The sequence below is a fragment of the Crocodylus siamensis genome, chromosome 7 (genome assembly GCF_052110815.1).
Source record: "Crocodylus siamensis isolate JL-2025a chromosome 7, ASM5211081v1, whole genome shotgun sequence".
In the NCBI taxonomy this organism is placed as follows: domain Eukaryota; kingdom Metazoa; phylum Chordata; order Crocodylia; family Crocodylidae; genus Crocodylus; species Crocodylus siamensis.
Window position 1 is genome coordinate 23070480 of NC_143401.1, and position 20998 is coordinate 23091477.

Sequence of the window (20998 nt, forward strand, 5' to 3'; positions counted from 1 at the left end):
GAAGGCTTCGAAGAAGATGCACAGAATTACACCAGAGAAGGATATGGCCCAAAGATATTTGACATCTACCACAGCAGGGAGACAGAGGGTTTTTTGGCAGATTTACTTAACTTCAGATTTAAAAAATGAAAATAAGCTTTATTGCTTTTTAATTGGGGCAAAGGAGGAAGAGTGTTTCCTTTGGAATTCACTCCAAAGCAGGCAGCTGTTGGTGGTGAAAATAAAAAGCTTTATTAGTTCTCCTCTGATCTTACTCACTAAGCAAAACAAACCAATGAGGGGGCCTTCCCCTCCACATGAGTGCTCAGCACAGGTCACTCCCCTTTCAGATTCATAAGAGAGATAAGAAGCTCTATGCTCCAGTTACCAGTAAGTTATGGAGTCTGCCATTAGAGGACACATACACAGCTGCCACGTAAAGGAAGGGGAGGTGTAAAGATTATTTCCTCTTTTCTAACCCTTAAAATCCCTTAAAAAGAGACCTCTTCTTCATATACCAGGCTGATTGTGTGCTAAGTAAAGAGACAGGTAACATAATGTTTCATAATCTGCTCTGGATATTTTATAATTTGTTCTTTCTTTGTTTTCTCCCTAAGCAACATAAGCCATCCAGGTAGAGTGTGCCTGTTTTTCCCCTTGCATGTAGAAAAGATTACTCTTGGTCTTCCCAAGAGCTGTGTGTAACCTCCAGATATTATAGCAGATAGGCTTGCTCATTGCCTTAACTTTAATCTGGCTCAGAAACAAAGTCCTCAGACTTTTTCCTGTTTTATTTGCTTACCCTTCCCTGTGTCAGCACAGAAAACTGTACATCCCATTTCTGGGAATCATTCATTTATCCTTCACTAGGGACAGCAGCCAACAGCAATCCCACGCTGTAAGTTAGCACCCAGCCAAAAACATTTCAGTGTTGAGTGGGACTTTCTTCCAAAATACCAAGGAAAGTGTCTCAGAACAATTCCATGGGCTCAGGCAGCATGAAGTTTCCAGTCGCCAATGCCAGGTATGCTCCATTCCCAGTCAACACTAGTGAAAAGGGTTAGAATGAAAGCCTTGGGGCCAAATGCCCAGATCTCCAATGGTATTCAAACATCTAGATCACTTTGACATCCGTGAGAATCAGGCATCTAAATACATCTAAGGATTTTGGCACGAGGTCCCGTGTCCGACAACAGAAATGCAGACATCCCATATGTGCCCCCTTTTTCCCCCCACCCATGGCCCCAAGTGCTTTAAATTTGGTTTCCACTGTTCATTGAATCCTTTCTCTGAAGACTGATGCTTTAAAGGAGGGGGAAGGGTAACTTGTGTCACCTGTTTCCTTTTTGCCTTGCTGTGAACTTCGGTCTCTTACAACTGAAACCACTTCCATACTTAACATAGGAGCCCCTGAACAGCCCTCAAATGATAATGTACAGTGCTCAGGTTGACCTAAACCTGGAGCCAAACTACGGAGTTGCATAAGTCTATCACTTCAGTCCCAATGTAAGGTGTCTCTAATTTCTGCTCTAAGATGCAGGGGGTAATTAACAGCTAGCAGTCTAGCCAGCAACTGCGGCCTATTTATTCAACAGTCAAATCAGCAATTAGGTGTAGGTAGAACAGAAGGGAAAATGGGCTGATGTCAGGGAGGGAAGGACAACATGCTGCTGGGAAAGTTTACTGCCTCCCCTTAGAGGTTTTTCCTGTCTGATTCTAGCACTTTTACTTTGGACATACAGACCGGCAGGCTGGAAAGCAGCACCTCTTCACCACCCACACTAGAGAGGTAATGTTCACAAAGGAGTCCATGTCACATATAACTGTATCAATAGAAGGCAAAAGATTAAAAGCCTCTGATATGGTGCAATAACAGAGAAATTCCTGTGTTAACAAAATCAGCTGGTGTAACTGAGAGCAGGGTCTCACTCACTGGTTACAGGGAACACTGAAATCTAGGCCTAATTAGCAAAGTAACTCCTCCACCTGCAATTAACTGGCACATATGTTTTTAATTGGGCTCAGAGCCACAAGTGGCTGAAAGTGCACAGGGCAATTCTGTTCAAAAGCAGGTTGCAGAAGAAGTGTCTCTTGAGTCACCAGTCAGTCTGCAGATCCAGACTTTCAGGAGACAGTAACAGAATCCATATGAGGCTGTGTTTTGTGACAGCAGGAAAGATGAAGGGCCAGTGTCTGTAGCAGCCCGGTCAGTAACAATTCAAAGTTGCAAACTACCTTTGCAAAGTGAGCGTGCAAATGCTTTTTCCAGGAGACAGAGACTCACTGCACAGCAAATATCATGAAGGACTCTAACTGTCCCCTCCAACATGAACCAAAGAATAAAGGGGCTCTGCAGAACAAAATCTGTTCTCTGAAGAGATGAGAGTGCCTTCCTGTAGTTTCTGGGGCAGTGCGGGAAGGTCACTAAGAGGCTGTAGTGAGGAGTGCCCATGTTCCAGAGCTATCTGGAAGCCTCTTTTTTTCTCAGCTTCAGACAGACATTTTCAAGGAAAAATATACAGCAAATTTCCAATAAGTCTTGACTACTAATGGCCATCCTAAGCCACAGCCAGCTGAAAATCCTTGGAATTTGAGGGCACATTAATAAAGAGTGTCTCCCTCTTTTATGGAGATGAAAGTCCACAGATCACCTGACACCTGTGGCTGCCCTCTCCACTCTGGTTCACCCAACAGAACCATGTTTTGGTTGCCCCTGAGGCTGGTTCTTCAGGCAGAATTGGTGCCTGGTGGAAAAAAATAGGCCAGGCAGGGCCCTGGTGTAATTCTATAGTTTCCCATGGGTGTAATTCCATGGTTTCCCATGGATTTAGCACAGTGCTGGATTTGTGCCCCCCCCCAAAATGTAGGTGCTATGCAAAAGTACCCAGCCTGCTGTGAACTCTTTTGTTCCTACACTAGGGCCAGTTAAGTTCCTCAATCACCATGTTACTAGTAAATTGTCGACTGTAAGTGTTATTATCTGATAGGAGAGTGATATCATCGCTTGGGACCCATACAAAATGAACATCTTGAATTCTTATTTAAGATTCTTGGGATGCCAGCATCAGCATGCCATGCTGAATACCCAACCTACCTGAATAATTGATAACTCTGTCATTAATCGAGGTAGACCAGTAAGCACTTTTGAGACCAAACCTTGTAATATGTAGTCAAGATATTTATCCAAAGATGTGGAAATAACCTTGTTCCAGACCGGGGCATAGAAATAAAATGGCTTAATTGGCACCAAAAGATGATCTCCCCATCTCCGTGGAGGACAAGCATCCATTTTCATCCTTAGTATGCTACATTACACACTTGACCAGAAAATGGACTGAGCCATCCATTCAGCCTTTTTTGTAGCTCCATTGAGATGTTTGTAATGCTGTAGGTTTAGACCAACTATTTTTAAGTCATTCTGGGAAAGAGGATGGTAGCATCAGGTGTTACCATTGAGTCATTTCAATGCTCAACAGTGCAAATGAGTTGGTATTTTCAAAAGAACCTAGGGAAGTTAGGCACTCTGTAGGTTTTACAGAAAATCCCAGCTTCAGTGTTGCAAAGACAAGTGTTGCTATTCTTCCCAGAGTACCCAGGACAGATAAGACCCAGGTCCCACATGCTTACATGACCATCTTACCTGGGTGTTTGGTTGTCTTAGAAAAGTTAAGTTAGGTTCTGCTCCCTCCTTGTTTCTCTACAAAAGCAGAATACATCCTCCCTCAAAATGCCAAATCAGGCACAAACTAAGGATGTTGGGAGACCTGCTGTCCTCTGGAGGGTGAGAAGCACCAACACTCTGTACTCTGTTCCAGCTCTGACTAGCCAGCAGGCACTCCTAGAATCTCAACCATTGGACACCAGAAAAACCCTGTATCACGGGGGGGGGGGGGGGGGGTGATATGATGATGGCATGGAACCAGTTGTGCCTTGTGACGTGACTGTGCACAGATTTGCCTGCAATGGATAAGAAGAAGATGCATTTGCCTCTACATTGTGGGATAGGGGTATCAGTTTGCCAGCAGCAGTAATATGTAGTCAAGCACCTGTCAGCTTGCCTGGTCACCACCTTCCTTCCCTTATGTTTCTGGGTCAGACTGTGGCTTTGTCAGGAAAAAAAGAAAACTAAAGCTCCCCCCCCCACCCATCCAGGATGAGTATATGGCCCTAAAGGATGCTGAGGAATATGAGACAAACTCTATGGAAAAGGACTGGAGAGTCTTGGTAGATCATAGGCTCAACATGAGTCTACAGAGGAATGCAGCTGCACAAAAGGTGAATACACAGGAGGTGATAGTGCCTCTTTACTTGGCACTGGCTAGAACTCATCTTGAGTACTATGTGCAGACAGTCCAAAAGTGGACAACAAAAAGGATGAAAGGGTTTGGAAAGCAACCGTACGAGGAGAGGTTGAAAGGAACAGGCATGTTAAACCTGTGCAAAATGTGCTTAAAAGGGACATGATAGCAGTCTTCATAGACCTGAAGGGCTGGTATAAAAGGCACAGATAGAAACTATACTTGTTGTGCAATTGCTCCCTTGAAAGTGCTCTACAGCCATGCCCTAACAGAAGAGCACAGCTGAAGAGCACTCCGATCATGTGACAAATTAACCCTTTGTTAAGTTATACCTGCTGCAGCCCAACCTCAGCCCTGGTGCTATCTCAAGCTGGGAACTCGGGGGAGGCAGAGAAAAGGAGATCCATTCTGGGGTTTGCCTAACTGTAACCTCTCTCACTCGATCAGTTCCAAATTGGAGCTTGATCCCCCACCCCCCCGACCCAGGAGCTAATCTCTGTTGGGTTGGGAGGGTTGGTCTAGCTCAGGGGTGGGGGATTATTTTCAGCGGAGGGCCGCTTACTAACTTTTGGAAAGCCATCAAGGGCCGCATGACAGGCAGCCAGGGCCAGCTAAATATTAATTTTCCAAATTTTTTAGGGGCCCCGCAGGCTGGATAGAATGCCCTAGTGGGCACTGGACCAAAGCTAATGTGGAATGGCCAAGATGGGGAAACGGGGTCTCAGTGTCATCCCTGATGAGCATCTGCCTGCTACTTCAAGATCAGCAACTGTATGGTAAAAGTCCTGGCCTCAGAGCACAGAGAAGAATGATGTGCAGACTCTGGTGACATGGTTTGTATGGAAATCCTGTCTAGAATCAGAGATAAACCTGACTCTGCTGGGCCAACGCGGCAGGTCCCAGGCAGCAGAACACCTGGTACAACATTCTCTGTGACGAGGCAATGGTCATTAGAAAGGTCATTTACTAGGGTGGCCTAATTTAGTTGTGTGACTTCACCTCCCTCCTCCTCTGGCCCAGGAGCAGGACTGCTAGACCTGCCTCAAAGCTATTAGGCATCCGCAGCTGCAGCTGGAGGCATTGGAGCTATAGATGCCCAGATGCACAGAGGACAAGCTGCACATGCCCAATGCTGATGTTCCCAAACTGCAGCCCACAGAGTGTCCTGGCTTGGCTCTATAAGGGACAGAGAGGAACTGCGTGCAGCCAGCAGTTTCATCCCTCAGTGTGCCTGCCCGGCAAACCTTTGCCTTCGCTTGGAGAGGGGAGTATGCAACCAGGTACTACCCAGGATATACATGTATGCATTACCCAGGACACCCTCACATGTGTGCAGAGACTCCCAGAACATGGGCTCCTTACTCTGTGTGTGTGTGTGTGTGTGTGTGCGTGTGTGTGTGTGTGTGTGTGTGTGCTTGCGCGCTTGTGTTTGTATGCATCCAGCACCCAAAGCCCAATAACCCGTAAGCCACCTCTCACCAGATGCACAAACACATCTACCACTTGAGAGCACAGGGCCGTGCCCCAGGACTTCAGCTTTCTCTGCAGTACCCCCAGCTTCTCGATGCCATGGAGCCAGACAAGGGCCTTTTCCTGTTCTTCCAGCTGCTGTTTCCACCAGTTCCATTTATGGACTGGGAAGAAAGCCCAGCACCTTTGAATTTTTAAGCAGTCATTGATACTTCTGACATCCTGCCAGGAAACAGAGCATAGTCCCTTAAGCACCTTGATATGGCCATGGGCTGGGGTTACTTCTGCTCACTCTGCAGGATCCCGAGTCAACAGCAGCCCCAGGAATCACAAGGCCCTGCCAGGCAGCACAACCTCCTGTCCAGGGTTGCATGCCCAAGAGGTCTCCTGCCCAACTTGTCTGAACACAGCCTTTCCTGGAGCAACAGGAGGCCTGAAGCACCATTAGCTCCTAGATCGGGGCAGGCAATTATTTCAGGCAGAGGGCCGCTTACTGAGTTTTGGCAAGCCATCAAGGGCTGCATGGCAGGCAGCCGGGGCAGGTAAATATTAATTTTCTACATTTTTGGGGGGCCCTGCGGGCCAGATAGAATGGCCTGGCGGGCCACATCCAGCCCACGAGCTGAATTTTGCCCACCTGTCCTAGGCACTAGACCAAGACTATGTGGGACTAGTCCTCAAAGCCCAGGGCTCCCAGGCCCCATCCAAGGCTCTACCAAAGACTCCTTTCAGCCATCACCAAGTCCTTCATGCAGCCTGTGCCTAACCTGCCACATCTACACAAGGAGGCAATAAAACCATGGTTGGAAATGCTCATGACACACTACACTTCCCAGGTGGCTGGGCACAGTGATTCCATTCCAGGAGCCCAAGCTACAGACCTCGAGAATTGAGGCCTACACTAAACAGATGGAGAAGCTGCAGGAAAAAGAAACACAACATGAGGCTAAGAGACGGCCAGAAGAGACCCACCACAGCAAGAGACTGCAAGGAAGACCAAGCACACGAGCTGGGAGAACATACAGCAATGCACACGGTGTCCTGCAGTGGAAAGCTGCTCCAGGTGAGAGAGAGGACCAGCGTGCAAGACTTTACAACCAAGAGCAGCAGAAATGAAGGAGAACCCCTAGCAAGCCATGGACTGGACCTGGGAAAACCATCAGGCCAGATGAGCTTAACATCACTGTTTTAGAGCACAGGATCCTTATAAGAACCTTGTCGCCCACAACGTTCTGTTTTGTTTTGTTACAGCCATGAAATCGAATGTAAAGGCAAAAAGAAGGAATACAGCCGCAGGAAAATCTAGACAGCATTGAAAGGAAAACGCCTGACACAGTTCTCCAGGGCTGCACAGGGGAAATCAGACATGTTTGGATTCCTGATCCTATAAACAAGCCTAGGAAAATGAGATGTCATGAAAAAAGCATCACTTTTCCCAAGTCATTGGGAAGGATTTAAATAAACTATTGATCAGATCCAAGACAAAATGTCTTTCAGGAAGATATTGCTTCTCCATGTGGGGGGACAGGCGTGGGGAAGACGGCAAGAGGAGGCACAGGAAACTGAGAAATAGCTCTTCCCCCTCCCCCACTGCCTTGTTTTTATTTACACAGAAAGAAATTCACATGCATGTGTACACTCAAAAAGAAAAATGGAAATCTGAGGCAGCCTGGTTGGAAACCCAAGCTACAGGGCCTGACACAGGCTGCTTTAAGGCCCGTGCTGCTTTATGACACGTGCCATCACGTTGCCATGGAGACTTGTGATGTGGGAGGGGAATCAAGTATTTTTTCTCATACCTCTGCTGGTATCCAGAGAGAGTGTTTAGCTTAGCGAGGTTTCCCAGGTCTTGCGTTTTATTGATGGTTGTCTGTCTTTTGGTACTATTAGTGAGTATAGCTTAGTTAGTAGGTTAATATTAGTTAGTTTATATAGTTTCTGGCTTTATATTAGTTGTCATAGAAATTAGTTTTTAAGAAATTATTAATATCCCCTCTTGATAAGATACCCCATAGATTATAAGGATAGTGATAGGAATAAAAGAAGAATGGAGAGAAGACGAGGATCCCGCCCGCTTCGCGTAAGTGGCTTGCTAGGGGTTCGCCTTCATTTCTGTTGCTCTTGGTTGTAAAGTCTTGCACGCTGGTTCTCTCTCTCACCTGCGACTTACGGATGCAGGACATTGTCTGGCTCTCTGCATGTTCTCCCATCTCATGTGCTTGGGGTGCCTTGCAACCTCTTGGCTGTTTAATTTGTGAGTCTCTTCTGACTGTCTTCCAGCGTGTCGCTGTCTTTCATTTTCCTGCTGTTTCTCCAGGTGTTCAGAGTAGGCCTCTATGCTCCTGGCCTCTAGCTTGGGCACTTGAAATGAAGTCACTGTCTAATGGCACTTTGGGCATCTGCCAGCTTGCAGTGATGAGCGGGCTGCCTCGCAGAGGCATGAGGAGAAATGTAGTGCCCTGAGCAAAGGTGGTGGTGAGGGTTGGCAAGTGTAACACTTGCCCAAGGTTGGTGCATTCTGGCCTCGCTCTAGACATGCTAATGCTGCCTCATTCCTATCTGACCAAATAGCTTTACAAGGTGCCCCCACCCGGTCTTCTGCAAAACCATGTGGGATTTCTCAACAATACAGACCCACATAACTACACAAACGTTGCCTCCCATGTCCTCATCCTCACCCTCACCTTCTCCCTTCAGTTCCTGCTGCTGGAGATTTCAGTAGCTTCAGGCCCTACAATATCTCCTCTCAGAGCACCTGGCCACACAACCAGCAGAGCTTTGTCGTGGGAAGCAGGGACTATACTAGTCTTTGGCAGGACCCAGGACTTCAGGGCCATGGGGTTCCTCACTAAGTAGGGAAGGTGCCCCTCCTGCTTCCTCCCAACTTGCAAAAGAGTAGGTCATCCCCACCTGGGGAGACTGGGCCCCAGATTGCCTTCTGCCAACCATCTCTTGTCTTCCTCCAGTTCCCGGAGCTCCAGGTCCCTGGCAGTTGGCCAGACAAGCCCGTCCCGCTAACGCCTCCTGGAAGCCGGACAACCACTCCCTCTGGCTCCAGGAGCAGCTCCTCCCCACAAGGCTGGACAAGGGCAATGGGCAGATGTTTGGTGCCCGGCACCAGCAACCAGGTGAGTGTGGCATGACCTGAGCATTTACAGCCATGTGCCTATGGTCTGCTTGTAGAGCAAGAGCCGAGGCACAGGCTGCTTGAGGGACGTGCTGATGGCTGCAAAGTCATTGGTAGACCACGGAGCCTGGGATCCCCGTGCACTGGGGCATAGTCCCATGTGGTCTTGGTCCTTTGCCTGGAGTTAATGGTGCACCACAACACCTGTTCCTCCAGGAAAGGCTGTGTTCAGACTGGTGGGCAACCCTGCGCAGAGTCTGAAACTGCCTTCCATGTCCCTGTGATTCCTGGGGCCACTAGGGCCAGTGTGCAGGCTGGCACAGCCTCCCATCACCTCAGGATCCTATAGAGCGTGCAGAAGGAACCCCAGCCTGTGGCCATGTCAAGGCGCGTAAGGCACTGTCTCTGTTTCTTGTCAGGATGTCAGTAACCTCCATGAATGCCTAAGCATTCAAAGCTGCCGGGCTTTCCTGCCCGTCAAGAAGTGGGACCAGCGGAGCCAGCAACTGGCAGAAATGGAGAGAGCCCTTGTCCAGCTGCACGGCCTCAAGAAGCTGGGGGTACTGCGAAGGAAGGTGAAACCCTGGGGCATAGCCCTGTGCCTTGCAATGGTAGATGTGGCTGTGCGTCTGCTGACAGGTGGCTTCTGGGGCTCTGGGGCTGTGGGTGCTGGATGTGGAACAACACATACACAAATATGCCTGCACTGTGGGAGTGTGTGCTCATATGTGAGGATGTTGTGGGAAACTCCCACATGTCCCTGTGCACTAGAGAAGGGTCTATGTGTGTATGATTGTGCACCCCCGGTCACATTCATTGATTGACAGGTGCATAAGTGTGTCTCACGTGTCCCAGAATTGCGGTAAAGAGAGGTGGTTGGCCTGTCAGTGGGGATGTGTCCTGCGGGGTGGCTTGCAGCTGTCTGCCCTGACTTCTCCTTTCTTCCCTTCTGTGTCCTGTTGAACCTCCAGCTGTGGATAGAAAAGGAGCAGCAAGTTGACACCTATTTCCAGGAGCGGGAGCGGGAGTGGGCGGAAGAAGAGGAACGGCTTCAATGCCAGAAACTGAGGCTCAGGTAAGAGGAGGAGAAAGGTGAAGGGCTTGTGCATAGGACCATGTGGGAGCTTCCTGGACATTACCCTCCACCCCTGGCAGCTTCCCCAGGGAGGGCCTTGTCTGGGACTGAGGCTCCGCTTGGAGCCCAAGAGGATGAGCTTCCTGGGTGCATCAGGGTGAGGGTAACAAACCCCTGCAGGGCAGGGAGGAGGCTCCGTGCTATTGCACAGGGGACCAGAGCTGTCCCGAACGGCTGGACAGCACCAGAACAACTGTGGGACTGAGCATCCCCAGCACTGGCAGGAAAGGACAGCTGAAGTCTGGCAGCATCCTGCGCAGTCCAGACCGCCTCAGTTAGCAGCCAGCATGGCCACAACGGGGACCACACAGGAGTTATTTGTGTGCTCAACCTGGGGAATTCAGCGTTGTCCTAACATTTCATTCTTCCATTATCTTGCAGGGACAGGAATCAGAGGCAACCACAGTCCCGGCCCGGACCTTCCCAATTCCCCAAATCAAGATTCCCTCCCCTTTAGTTTCCCCCTGTAGTTTGGTAGTTTAATAAATAATTTAAAATTCAGTGGGGCTCAGGATGTCACACAGCAATGAGGAAAAAGGGGTGGAAAAGGATACCTTTGATGTTGTGGGGTGGGAAAGGGAGGTGAAGGTAAGGAAAGGAGGAGATGCTGCAGCCTGAGGAAATCCCAAAAGAAGCTTGAGGAAAGGTTGGTTCAAAACTGTTAGTATTCAGTAATAAAAACAATATGGTCAGAATAGAAGAGCACTCCACTTTTTGCGGGGCAGTCTACCTAGAAGACACTCAAAAAGGCTTAGTTTACCAGGGATGGCCTACGCTAGGGGTTGGCAACCCTGCAATGTGTGCCAGAGCATGGCATGTGAGGCCATTTTACGCAGCACAGGATGGAGGGGGCAGTGGTGCATTCCCACCCCTCCTGCTTTACTTGACATGTGGAATGAGCTGTCTACGCTCACCGGAGGATCGGTGCAGTCTCCTGCTGAAGTTACTTCTTTTGTGCTGCTCCGGACCCCAGAGGGTGAGTGCAGCCACGGTTCATCACTACTGTTCCTTCACCAAGAGGTGCCATGCAAGAGGAAGTGGGAGGTGGGAAACGGTGGTGCTTCCTTTGGCCCTGTCTCCTCACCAAGCACAATCCCGAGGGGGACAAGTCCAACAGACATCTAAACCCAAGACAAGAGTACACGCTGTCCAAATGTGCTTGAGGCCCTTGTTTTCCCTCTCCAGAAAGGAACTCCTTCCTTTTCTTCTCTCCCCACTATAAAATTAGAAGCACTTTGCACCAGGATTTGGCTCCTTCTCATTCCCACTCCTATTCCTCTTGCAAGGGAAGAGCCTGCACACAGCAGAATTCCAGCTGCATCCAGCAACTAAGCATTGTGCATGGCCCAGCGATGTTTGATTTTAAACCTTTGAGGAATTTTCTTCTGATGTCACCGTATCCAGTTTTTGGATTTAAAAATCCTTTATCAAGCTGAGGAAGCATCTGCAGTTGGTGTGTGCTCTTCTTGGCTGGAATGAATAATGAAGAAGTCTGAGGTTGATACACATGCAAGAAAGCCAGTCAGTGAAGATATAAACTGAGGAGTCAGTGTGTGAGAGACTGAGGGGTGGGGGCTGAATGGGGGATGAAAGGGGATGAATGTAGCAGGTAAATAGTGGAGAGGTACCTAGGGAGTCAGATGTCAGGCAAGTTATGATGTCATAAATACAATGTCCTAATTTTGTCCATGCTTTTTGGTATTCAGGAGGTTGATGAAGTGAAGTTCATAGGCCTGTCTGTGAAAAGTTTTTTGTAAATTCCCTTTGAGGATTAGAGCAGAGATTGAAGAGACAGTAGTTTTCTTGTGAGAAATGTGCCCCACCAGTAGTTGGGTATTCTTTTCTTTAATAGATTTCCAGCGTGCATTCATTCTGGTGCGCAGTTGTTGTTTGGTCTCTCCTACATATTTTCCTTTAGGGCATCTGGTGTATTGGATGAGATATATTACATTTCTGGAGGTGCAGCTGTAAGATGGTTCTGTTGTGGGATGTAGTAATCATGGTGGTGGTGGAGATATGTGGGCAGGTTTTGCATTTTTTGTCATGGCATGATCTGGATTAATGGATATATTTTGGACTGTAGGAAGTTTCTTTCTGGTGTTGAGGTTAACAAGGTTTGGTGCTTGTTTGAAGGTCAGGATGGGTGGTTCTGGGAATATCTCTTTAAGAATTTGGTTTCCTTCTAGCATGGGTTGCAGTTGTTTGAGGATTTTCCATATAGGTTCGAGGGAGGGGTGATATGTCATAACCAGAGGTGTGCAATTCATGGGGTTTTTCCTTCTGTACTGCAGTAATTCTTCACATGGTACCTGGGTGGCTCTTTCAAACATGCAGTCTGTTTCTCTGGAGGAGTGTCCTTGTTGAGTGAAAGCCTTTTTAAGATTGGTGAGGCGGCAATCCCAGGTGTTTTCCTCAGTGCAAATTAGGTGGTATCTGAGGGCTTGGTTGCATATCACAGCTTTCTTGGTGTGTTTAGACAGATTGCTGGTTCTGTGCAGATATGTATGTTGGTCTGTGGGTTTCTTATATAACGTGATCTGTATTTTATCTTTCTAGATACTGATCATCATGTCTAAAAAGGAGATGTTGGTGCTGGAGTATTCAAGAGGTAGTCAGATGAAGAAGTGTTGATTTCTGATGGAACTTAATTACAGATTGCAGGTTTTCAGTCCAAATGATGAAGATATCATTGATACATCTTACATATAACAATGGTTTGATGGTGTAGCCCAGGGGTCAGCAACCTCCAGCTCGCATGCCGAGCATGGCACGCAAGGCCATTTTGCTCAGCACACCACCGCCAGCCCAGGCTCTAAGCAGTTGCTTCCAGCCATGGAACACAGGCTGCTCCTAGCAGGCAGCTGGGAGGCTGCCAGCAAACTGGGCTCCATGACCCGGCTTCAGCCAGAAGGCTGCAAACAGCTGCTTTGGGCTCTGGCATGTCGGCAGTCCGGCACCTTCCGAGGTAGACACTGTGGTTTTTTTCAGCACTCCAGTCAAAAAATGTTGCCTACCCCTAGTGTAGCCTTTGAGGAATTCTTCTTCCAGGTGGCTTATAAAAATGTTAGCATACTTTGGGGCCATTTTGGTGCCCATAGCTGTGCCCATGGCCTGGAGGAAGTGTTGGTTGCTAAAAGTGAAATCGTTGTGTGTGAGGATGAAGTGTATAAGGTCAGTAATATCTTTGGGTTTGTACTCTGAGTTGTCATCTTGCTCTAGTAAGCATGTAAGGCTTGGATGCCATCCTGGTGTGGGTATATAAACTGGTCATATCCACGGTTGTTAGGAGGGTATTGCTGGGAAGGTGGTCTATGTTTTTAAGCTTTTGTAAAAAGTCTGTAGTGACTTGGACAAAACTCACTCTTTGGGTGACAAGTGGTTTTAGAATTGATTCAATGAAACCTGATATTTCCTCAGTTAGGGTTCCATGGCTGGATATGATAGCTCTGCCAGGGTTCCCTTGTTCGTGGATTTTAGGGAGCATGTAAAAAAGGCCCTGGGTTGGGTGGTGCGGGGATCAAGGTCTGTAGTTTTTCTTGTAGTTCTGATGGAAATGATTTTATGGCATTTTTGAGTTTCAAGGTGAAAAGGAGAGTAGGATCTTCCTGTAGTTCTTTGTAGTAGGTGGTGTCAGAGACTTGTCTCTTGGCTTCTTTTACGTAGTCTTCACACTTAAGGATGACTATGGCTCCTTCTTTATCTGATGGTTTTATTACTATTTGGTGATTAGATCTTAGAGAATCTATGGCCTTTCTCTCTGATAGGGAGATGGTGTGTGTTGCTGATTAGTCCATTGTTCATTCTTTCCCTGAAGCCGTCAATATAGCAGTCAAGGTTAGAGTTTTGTCCACTTTGAGATGTCCAATCTGATAGTTTTTTGGTTTTTAGGGGGTTGATCTTTTCCTCAATGTTGTCAAAGGATGAGTTGTTGTTGAAGTGGATTCATTTTGGTTGTGGAAATATTCCTTGAGGTGGAGGAGGCATTGGAAGAATTCTTCTAGTTCTCCACATTGAAGTATTTTATTTGGTTGTTTTCTGGATAGAAATGTAGGCCTTTAGAAAGGACAGATTTTTCTGTTTGGTAAGTGTGTACATGGAGAGATTGATGATATTTGAGGACTGGTTGCTGCTTTCAGCTTCATGAAGTCTGAGGTGTTGGTGTTGTTTCTCTGATGGTAGTTTTGCGGCTGGGAAAGTTGTTCCTGGAGTAATTTGTTCCATTTCTTCTTTTTATTGTGGATGGATGTTGTAGAACATTTTTCGTAGTCTCTTTGTATCCATTGTTTAATATGAGGGAAGATGTCTGGATTTTTCTCTTTTAGGTTGTTGTGGTCATTTCCTTCCTGAGTTTGGACTCTTTTGGAGTAGATTAGGTGAAGAAGATGATTTCCAATTTTCTCTGAAGTTCTCTTACATAGCTGTGAAGCACATTTGGAGTCGTGTGTATTAGTCAGAGGATTGTGGATGTTTAGTCCCCTGGGAATGTTGTTGTGTTTCTTGGATAGGCTTACAAAATCCAACATAAAAAGAAGAAATGGAACAAATACAGGAGAACTTCAGAGTTCAGAGAAGAAGCTAGCACACCAAGAACTCTAGAAGTCTAAGATCCCTGTAAGGAATTCCTCCATCTGTTCTTATCCTACATTCCTGCCTCTTTTCTGGTGAACATAGGGCCCAGGCAGCAATCCTATATTCAGATTTATAGGCACTGATGCACAAATCATCATGCAGAACCTTTAGGCTAAGTACAGACAGTCAAAAAGCCCAAAGCTGAAGTGATTCAATCTTTGCAAATTAATCTAAGCTGCATAGATTGAACCAATAAGTAAGTGAATAGACATTCACTTTTAATTCCACATACCTGCAGTTGCAGAGGCCAGAAGCCAGGGAGCACTGGAGCATACCTCCCTGCTCAACTGCACCAGACAGTTTGAGCCAAGGCTAGCTTGCCCGCACTGTAAGGGGGTGCAGTTTGTGGAGGTGGTGCAAAGCATCCTGAAATGCTGGAGGACAGTGAGTTAACTTGAATCTGGAGGCAGTCTGGGACAGAAGTTCAGTAAACCAATTTAACCTAATTCAGTTAAGTCTGATACCACATCCAGCCAGGTTTATTTTAAACCAGTTTTGGCCATTTTGAAAGCAGTTTATGAGCATTGAACTTCTGTTGTGTTACAGATTTGAACTGGTTTCCAATCACTTATCCTGGTTTATGTGGAATTCCTGTCCCTAGCCTTAAAGACCAGTGACAGCTGGGCCCATGAGAACTGTTCCATGGAAATTAACTGTAGAGAAAAGTGTGTGTGTGTGTGTGGGCAGGGGTAATTGTTTGAATTATATCCAATGTCACAATGTCCACACTGAAGTGTTACCTGGGCTTTTGGAACTATTGTGAAAAATACATTTGAACACAATGAATTCCTGAGAATTCACAAGTATTCTCTCTATATAACAGCCTTAGTCTGTCTATAATGCTTTATTCACACTCTGATTGGTTGTCTGGCAGCCAATCAGAGTGTGAATAAAGCATGATGGACAGCAGGCAGTGGCGGTATAGTAGAGCACTGCCATGAAGGAGGGGATGAGACGGAATGGGACGGGGGGTGAGGAATGAGGCCAGCAGCCCCCCTGCTCCTTGGAGGTGGCAGTGGGTGGAGTAGGCCAGGACCCCAAGTGGCAGGGGAGAGTGGCCCCAGGCCCAACACGACAGGGTGAGGGGGATGGGAGGAGCAGGCCCAATGTGGCAGTGGTGGCAGTGGTGGTGGCAACGGGGGAAGGGAAGAGAACGAGCAGGCCCAACGCAGCAGCAGTGGCAGGGTGGGGTGGAAGAGGAGGAGTGGGCTTCTGGCAGGGGAGGAGCAGGCAGTGGCAGTGGAGGGGAGCAGCGGGCCTGACCCAGCAGCAGTAGCAGTGACGGCGGGGGAGAAGCAGGCCAGCAGTGGGGGAAGGAAAGCGGGAGAAGGAAAGCCGCAGACCTGATGAGGCAGCAGGGGGAGGGGGGGAGGAGCAGGCTGGCAGGGGAGGGGAGGAACAGAGACACAGGCTTGACACAGCGGGAGAGGCAGGGAGCGGGGCCAGACCCCAAAGCAGCAGGGGCAGGTGGGGGGAAGGGGGAGAGTGGGCCCTTGATATTAAATTATTAAATTAAATTATTATTAAATTAAATTCTTAACTATTGTATTTGATTGTTATTAATGTATAGGCTGCAGACATAGTGGTACAGGCCAGAATCAAAGCCTTGAATCTAACAATCCTTGAACTTTAATTCAGACCTAAATGTTACAGCATGAGTACATTTTTTACTACAGCAAAAATAGACAGCATTTACTAAAGATATTAAGGAAGTTTGTTAATTATTTTAAGCTACAAGATCACCAAAAGCATTTAGTAGCATTGTGCCATTTATTTCAGCTTGCACCTAAACATCCCAGAAAGTTTTGAAAAAAAATCTCATTCTTAAGGTCTAGGTGATTTTGGATATTTCTTTCCCTTGACCTAAACTTGTCCTTTCCTAGTCAAAAGGAAGATGCAGAAAGAATGCTCTTCGCTTTCTTCATAAATTGAGCTGTTCAGAGGTTTCACTACCTAAGTTTCCTGTGGTCATCGTCTATGCTGTGTTCTCTCCCAAACACTCATCTCGTGGCCCCAGGATGCTGTTTGTTTGCTGAATTGCTGACAGAGATTGTACAGATCACTTGGGATCAGGCAGTAAATCATATCTGTATGACAAGCTGTCTCTGACAGCTGGTCTCTCTTGCTGTGTTTCCTTGAGATTTCTCATTTTTGTTTTATGCATTTTTGTGGTTCTGTAAATCTCCTTGAAGCTTTCAGAGACTTGCTTTGTACATCACTCACACAATTCTGCACTTACCTATTAGACTGCAAAGGTTACCACTCAAAAAAGAGTGAAACTGGAAATTCACTTGGCTTATAATGATAGCTATTGTACCATTTAAATATGTAGCTTGCTCCCCATTTGTTTTTTCTATTAACATTTTATGTAGAAAAAATATTTAGATAGCTACAGAGGATACATAACAGTTGGACATGGAAAATAAACCAATATACCCACACTTTTCCTCAGCAAAACATCTTCATAGTGAGCTCTATTTCCAGTGATCTGAAGTAAACTCTTGCTCAAAAAAGGAAAACAAACCAAAGGTTTTCCAGGTAGAGCAATCTATCTGTTAGCTCACTGCAAATGCTCTTGGACTCCTGGAATGCCTGTACACCAATGCAGAGACATGATTATTTAAGTCTGCATGACCATAGCACTTACCACACTCCAGCAGCCTCCTGCATCTTGCTTCAAAATGGTGTAGAGGGGAACTTGAACTAAAGTTTGTTTGACAAGCTTTAGTTCAAGTGCCCCCACTGCCATTTTGGAGCATGGTGATGCTGATACATGAGATGCTGCAGCACTTTAATTGGAGTGGCTCTCAGAGGTGCCCTAATTAAAGTGCCGCCCTCAACCCTCATCCCCAGATCATATGTAAAAGTGCCCCTGGATTCCACTTTCAATTCTGCCACTTCACTGAGTGGTCTCCTAATCTAAATGATAACTTTTATCACTACCGTATTGTAGAGACACCCCTCAATTTAAAAGGGCTGGGACTTTGGAGATGGTTCCTCAGTTAGAAAGTGGCCAAAGAGAGACAGAGCTTTGTCTACTGCTCGACAATTAGGATGTTTGTTGTTTAGTTCTTCTAATTCATGTATGCCTGTATTTACTGAACCTAATGGATACGTATGTTAGATTTCATAGCTTTCATAGACATTAGGGCTGGAAGGGACCTCAGAAGATCATCAAGTCCAGCCCCCCCGCCCAGAGGGCAGGAAGTCAGCTGGGGTCATAGGATCCCAGCAAGATAAGCATCCGATTTACTCTTGAAGGTGTTCAATGTAGGTGCTTGAGCCACCTCTGATGGCAGGCTGTTCCAGACCTTGGGGGCTCAGACAGTAAAGAAATTCTTCCTTATGTCCAGCCTGAAATGGTTTTGCAGTAGTTTATGACCGTTCAATCTTGTCATCCCTTGGGGCGCTCTGGTGAACAACCATTCCCCCAAATACTGGTGGTCACCCCTGATAAACTTGTAGGTGGCCATCAGATCACCCCTGAGCCTGCGCTTTTCCAGGCTAAAGAGCCCTATGGCTCTCAGCCTGTCATCATAAGGTCTGTTTTCCTGACCTCTGATCATGTGCATGGCTCTTCTCTCAAGCTTCTCCATGTCCTTTTTGAATTGTGGAGCCCAAAACTGGACGCAGTACTCCAGCTGCGGCCTCACCAAGGCCGAGTACAAGGGGAGAATGACGTTCTGGGATTTGCTTGAGAAGCATCTATGGATGCAAGCCAGCATTTTGGTCACTTTACTAGCTGCAGCATCGCATTGCAGGCTTATGTTCATCTTGTGGTCAATGATGACCCCCAAGTCTCTTTCTTCTGTAGAGCTAGCCAGCATAGCACTGCCGAGCCTATAAGGATGCTGCAGGTTTTTCCTCCCAAGGTGGAGAACCTTGCATTTTTCAGTGTTAAACACCATCATGTTCTCATCTGCCCATTTGCTGAGCTTGTCCAGGTCAGCCTGGATCACCCGCCTATCTTCTGGTGTGGATGCTTTGCCCCAAAATTTGGTGTCATTGGCAAACTTGGCCAGTCCAATGTCCACATCATTAATGAAGATGTTGAACAATATGGGTCCAAGGGCAGAGCCTTGGGGAACCTCACTGGTCACAGGGCACCGTGATGATTGATTTCCATGAATTACTACCCTCTTGGCCTGACCACAGAGACAATTTTCCAGCCAGCAGATTGTGGTGGACCCAAGGCCACAATTGGGCAGTTTTGCCAAGAGGTGATTATGGGACACCAGATCAAAGACTTTTTTGAAGTCAAGGTATATGACATCAATCTCTTCTCCCTTGTCCAGGTGATAGGTCACCTGGTCATAGAAGGAAATGAAATTAGTCAAGCAAGACCTACCAGCAACAAACCCGTGCTGGCTATCCCTAAGGATGTTGGCATCGGCCAGTCCATTAAGGATGGCCTCTTTAATAAACTTTTCTAAGAAACTTTATATCAATAATATAACCCATTTATCCATTAATAATAATATACATGGATAATATCAGGGCTGGTTGAACATATTTTTCCCTACCTCTTCCTTCCAGAATATCCATTTAAACACAAAATTGGGTTTTGGATTAAAAGAGAAAAATATTTTCATTGGAAAACAGAAATCCCAAGAATTAAAATGTAGTCTGAAAACCCCCTGAAGATGAGGAGAACCTGGAACCTGAGTCCTAGGTTAGTACTCTAACCATTAGGCTATTTATGTAGGATGTATTTCATATTGAAGTCAGTGCTGTCTGTGAGGTACCTAGTCATTCATGTACACATCATCCTGCTCAGGTCAAAAGACTTTTTAAGATGTCTCTGTCTTACACAGTCAGGAGGAAGTAGAATTCTGACTAAAACTTAGCATTGAAATAAATGGAGACCTGCACATCTGGCCAAGAGAAGAGCTGTCCCTAGAGGCTGTGAAGTTCTACAGAGTGAAACAGAATGTGCATTTGGAGGTACACTAGCTTCTCACTGAAAGTACAAAGGTACTACACATTTGATCGAAGTCAGGTGGCCCACTTGATACTTGCCACAGGCAGCCTGCTTTCCAGATCCTCTCCACTGGCAGGGCCAGGCCTGGCCCCTAGCAGCAGCTGCCAGGGCTACTCTGGTCCAACTTCCACCCTCATCCTCCTGCAAGCCAGGCAGGTTGTTCCCATGGGGCCAGGCCTGCACTGGCCAGGGTTGGGGGTGAGGGACTCCCCCAAGCTGGGATGTGGAGCTAGTGACACTCCCATCACCCCCCCGGTGGGCCTCTCCAGAGAGGTGGCCTGGGGCAGGACTTCCCCATGCATGGCCTGCACCCTGAGCATTCCCTTGCAGAAAGTGCCCCCTGCCGTGCCATGATGACCAGTTTGAGCATACTGTGGAGTGCCCAACCCACTACACCAGGGATCAGGGGTCAGAGGCTGCGTTGCCCCACTGTCCACTTCAAGGTGCACATGCAGTCGCCACCAGCATGGAGCTGATACTGGAGCTGTGGAGCCCAGCGCAGCTGTTTGTAGCCTGCCCACTGCTTGCTGCAGCTGCCCAGAGCCCAGGCTGGCTACACCCGTGCATCTGGTTGTGTGTGTGCATACATGTCTGGTTCTGGACGTGTGTGTGCATGTGTCTGTTCTGGGTGTGTTCTGGTTCTCTGTGTTTATTCACATGTGGTTCTGTGTGTGTGTGTGTATGTGTGGTTCTCTCTTTGCTCTCCTTTTTCTTTCTCTCTCTCTCTCTCCTCTTTCTCTTATTTCTCTCTCTCTCTCACTGCAATATGTGGGTAGGGAAGCAGTGGGGTGGAGGGAGCTGCACAACAAGGAACCCCAATCTTGTTCCTTGCCAAGGAATACACAACAACGAAGGCAACATTTATGACTATGAAATATACTAATATGCAGTGTGTCCTGCCATGTACCCCCTCCCTCATTTTGTTTTTCTGGCAAGCCAGGACTCTGGCACCTTCCAAGGTAGACATTGTGGTTTTTTCATCTCTCCAGCCAAAAAACATTGCCTAACCCTGCACTACATCCTGCTGCTGATGATTGCCCTTGGTGCAGCTCAGAACCTGGCTCGGGGCCCTGAGCTTTGGTGGTGCCCCAGGCAAGCCTGCACTTCCCTGTAGTGTGTGCCACCACCTGGAGGGGTACTGTGCCTATGCTATGAGTCCCTGACCCCCATGGCTGAGGAGGAGATCACCACTGCCATCAACGAGTTTCTGTGCATGTGACAGGCCCCTGGGTGCCTAGCTGGGAGGACACTGCCAGCTCCATAGAATTCTGCACTGCCTCCCACCTGCCTGCGTGTTGTGGGGGGAAACTCTGAGGCATGGGCGACTGGTGCCTCCTGAGTTAGGGGGCACACTTGCCCCCCCAGTGGACAGTCAGTGA

At 47.4% G+C, this 20998-nt stretch overlaps 1 protein-coding gene across 1 annotated transcript; it reads left to right on the forward strand.

Moving 5' to 3' along the window:
• Positions 1 to 6687: 6687 nt before the first annotated feature.
• On the forward strand, positions 6688 to 10643 carry LOC149859598 (uncharacterized). Its single transcript, XM_090058045.1, has 5 exons — positions 6688 to 6810; positions 8714 to 8875; positions 9294 to 9449; positions 9846 to 9949; positions 10391 to 10643. Exons 1-5 carry the CDS (start codon positions 6688 to 6690, stop codon positions 10464 to 10466), a joined length of 621 nt encoding a protein of 206 aa, XP_089914171.1. The 3' UTR covers positions 10467 to 10643.
• The last annotated feature ends 10355 nt before the right edge of the window (positions 10644 to 20998 follow it).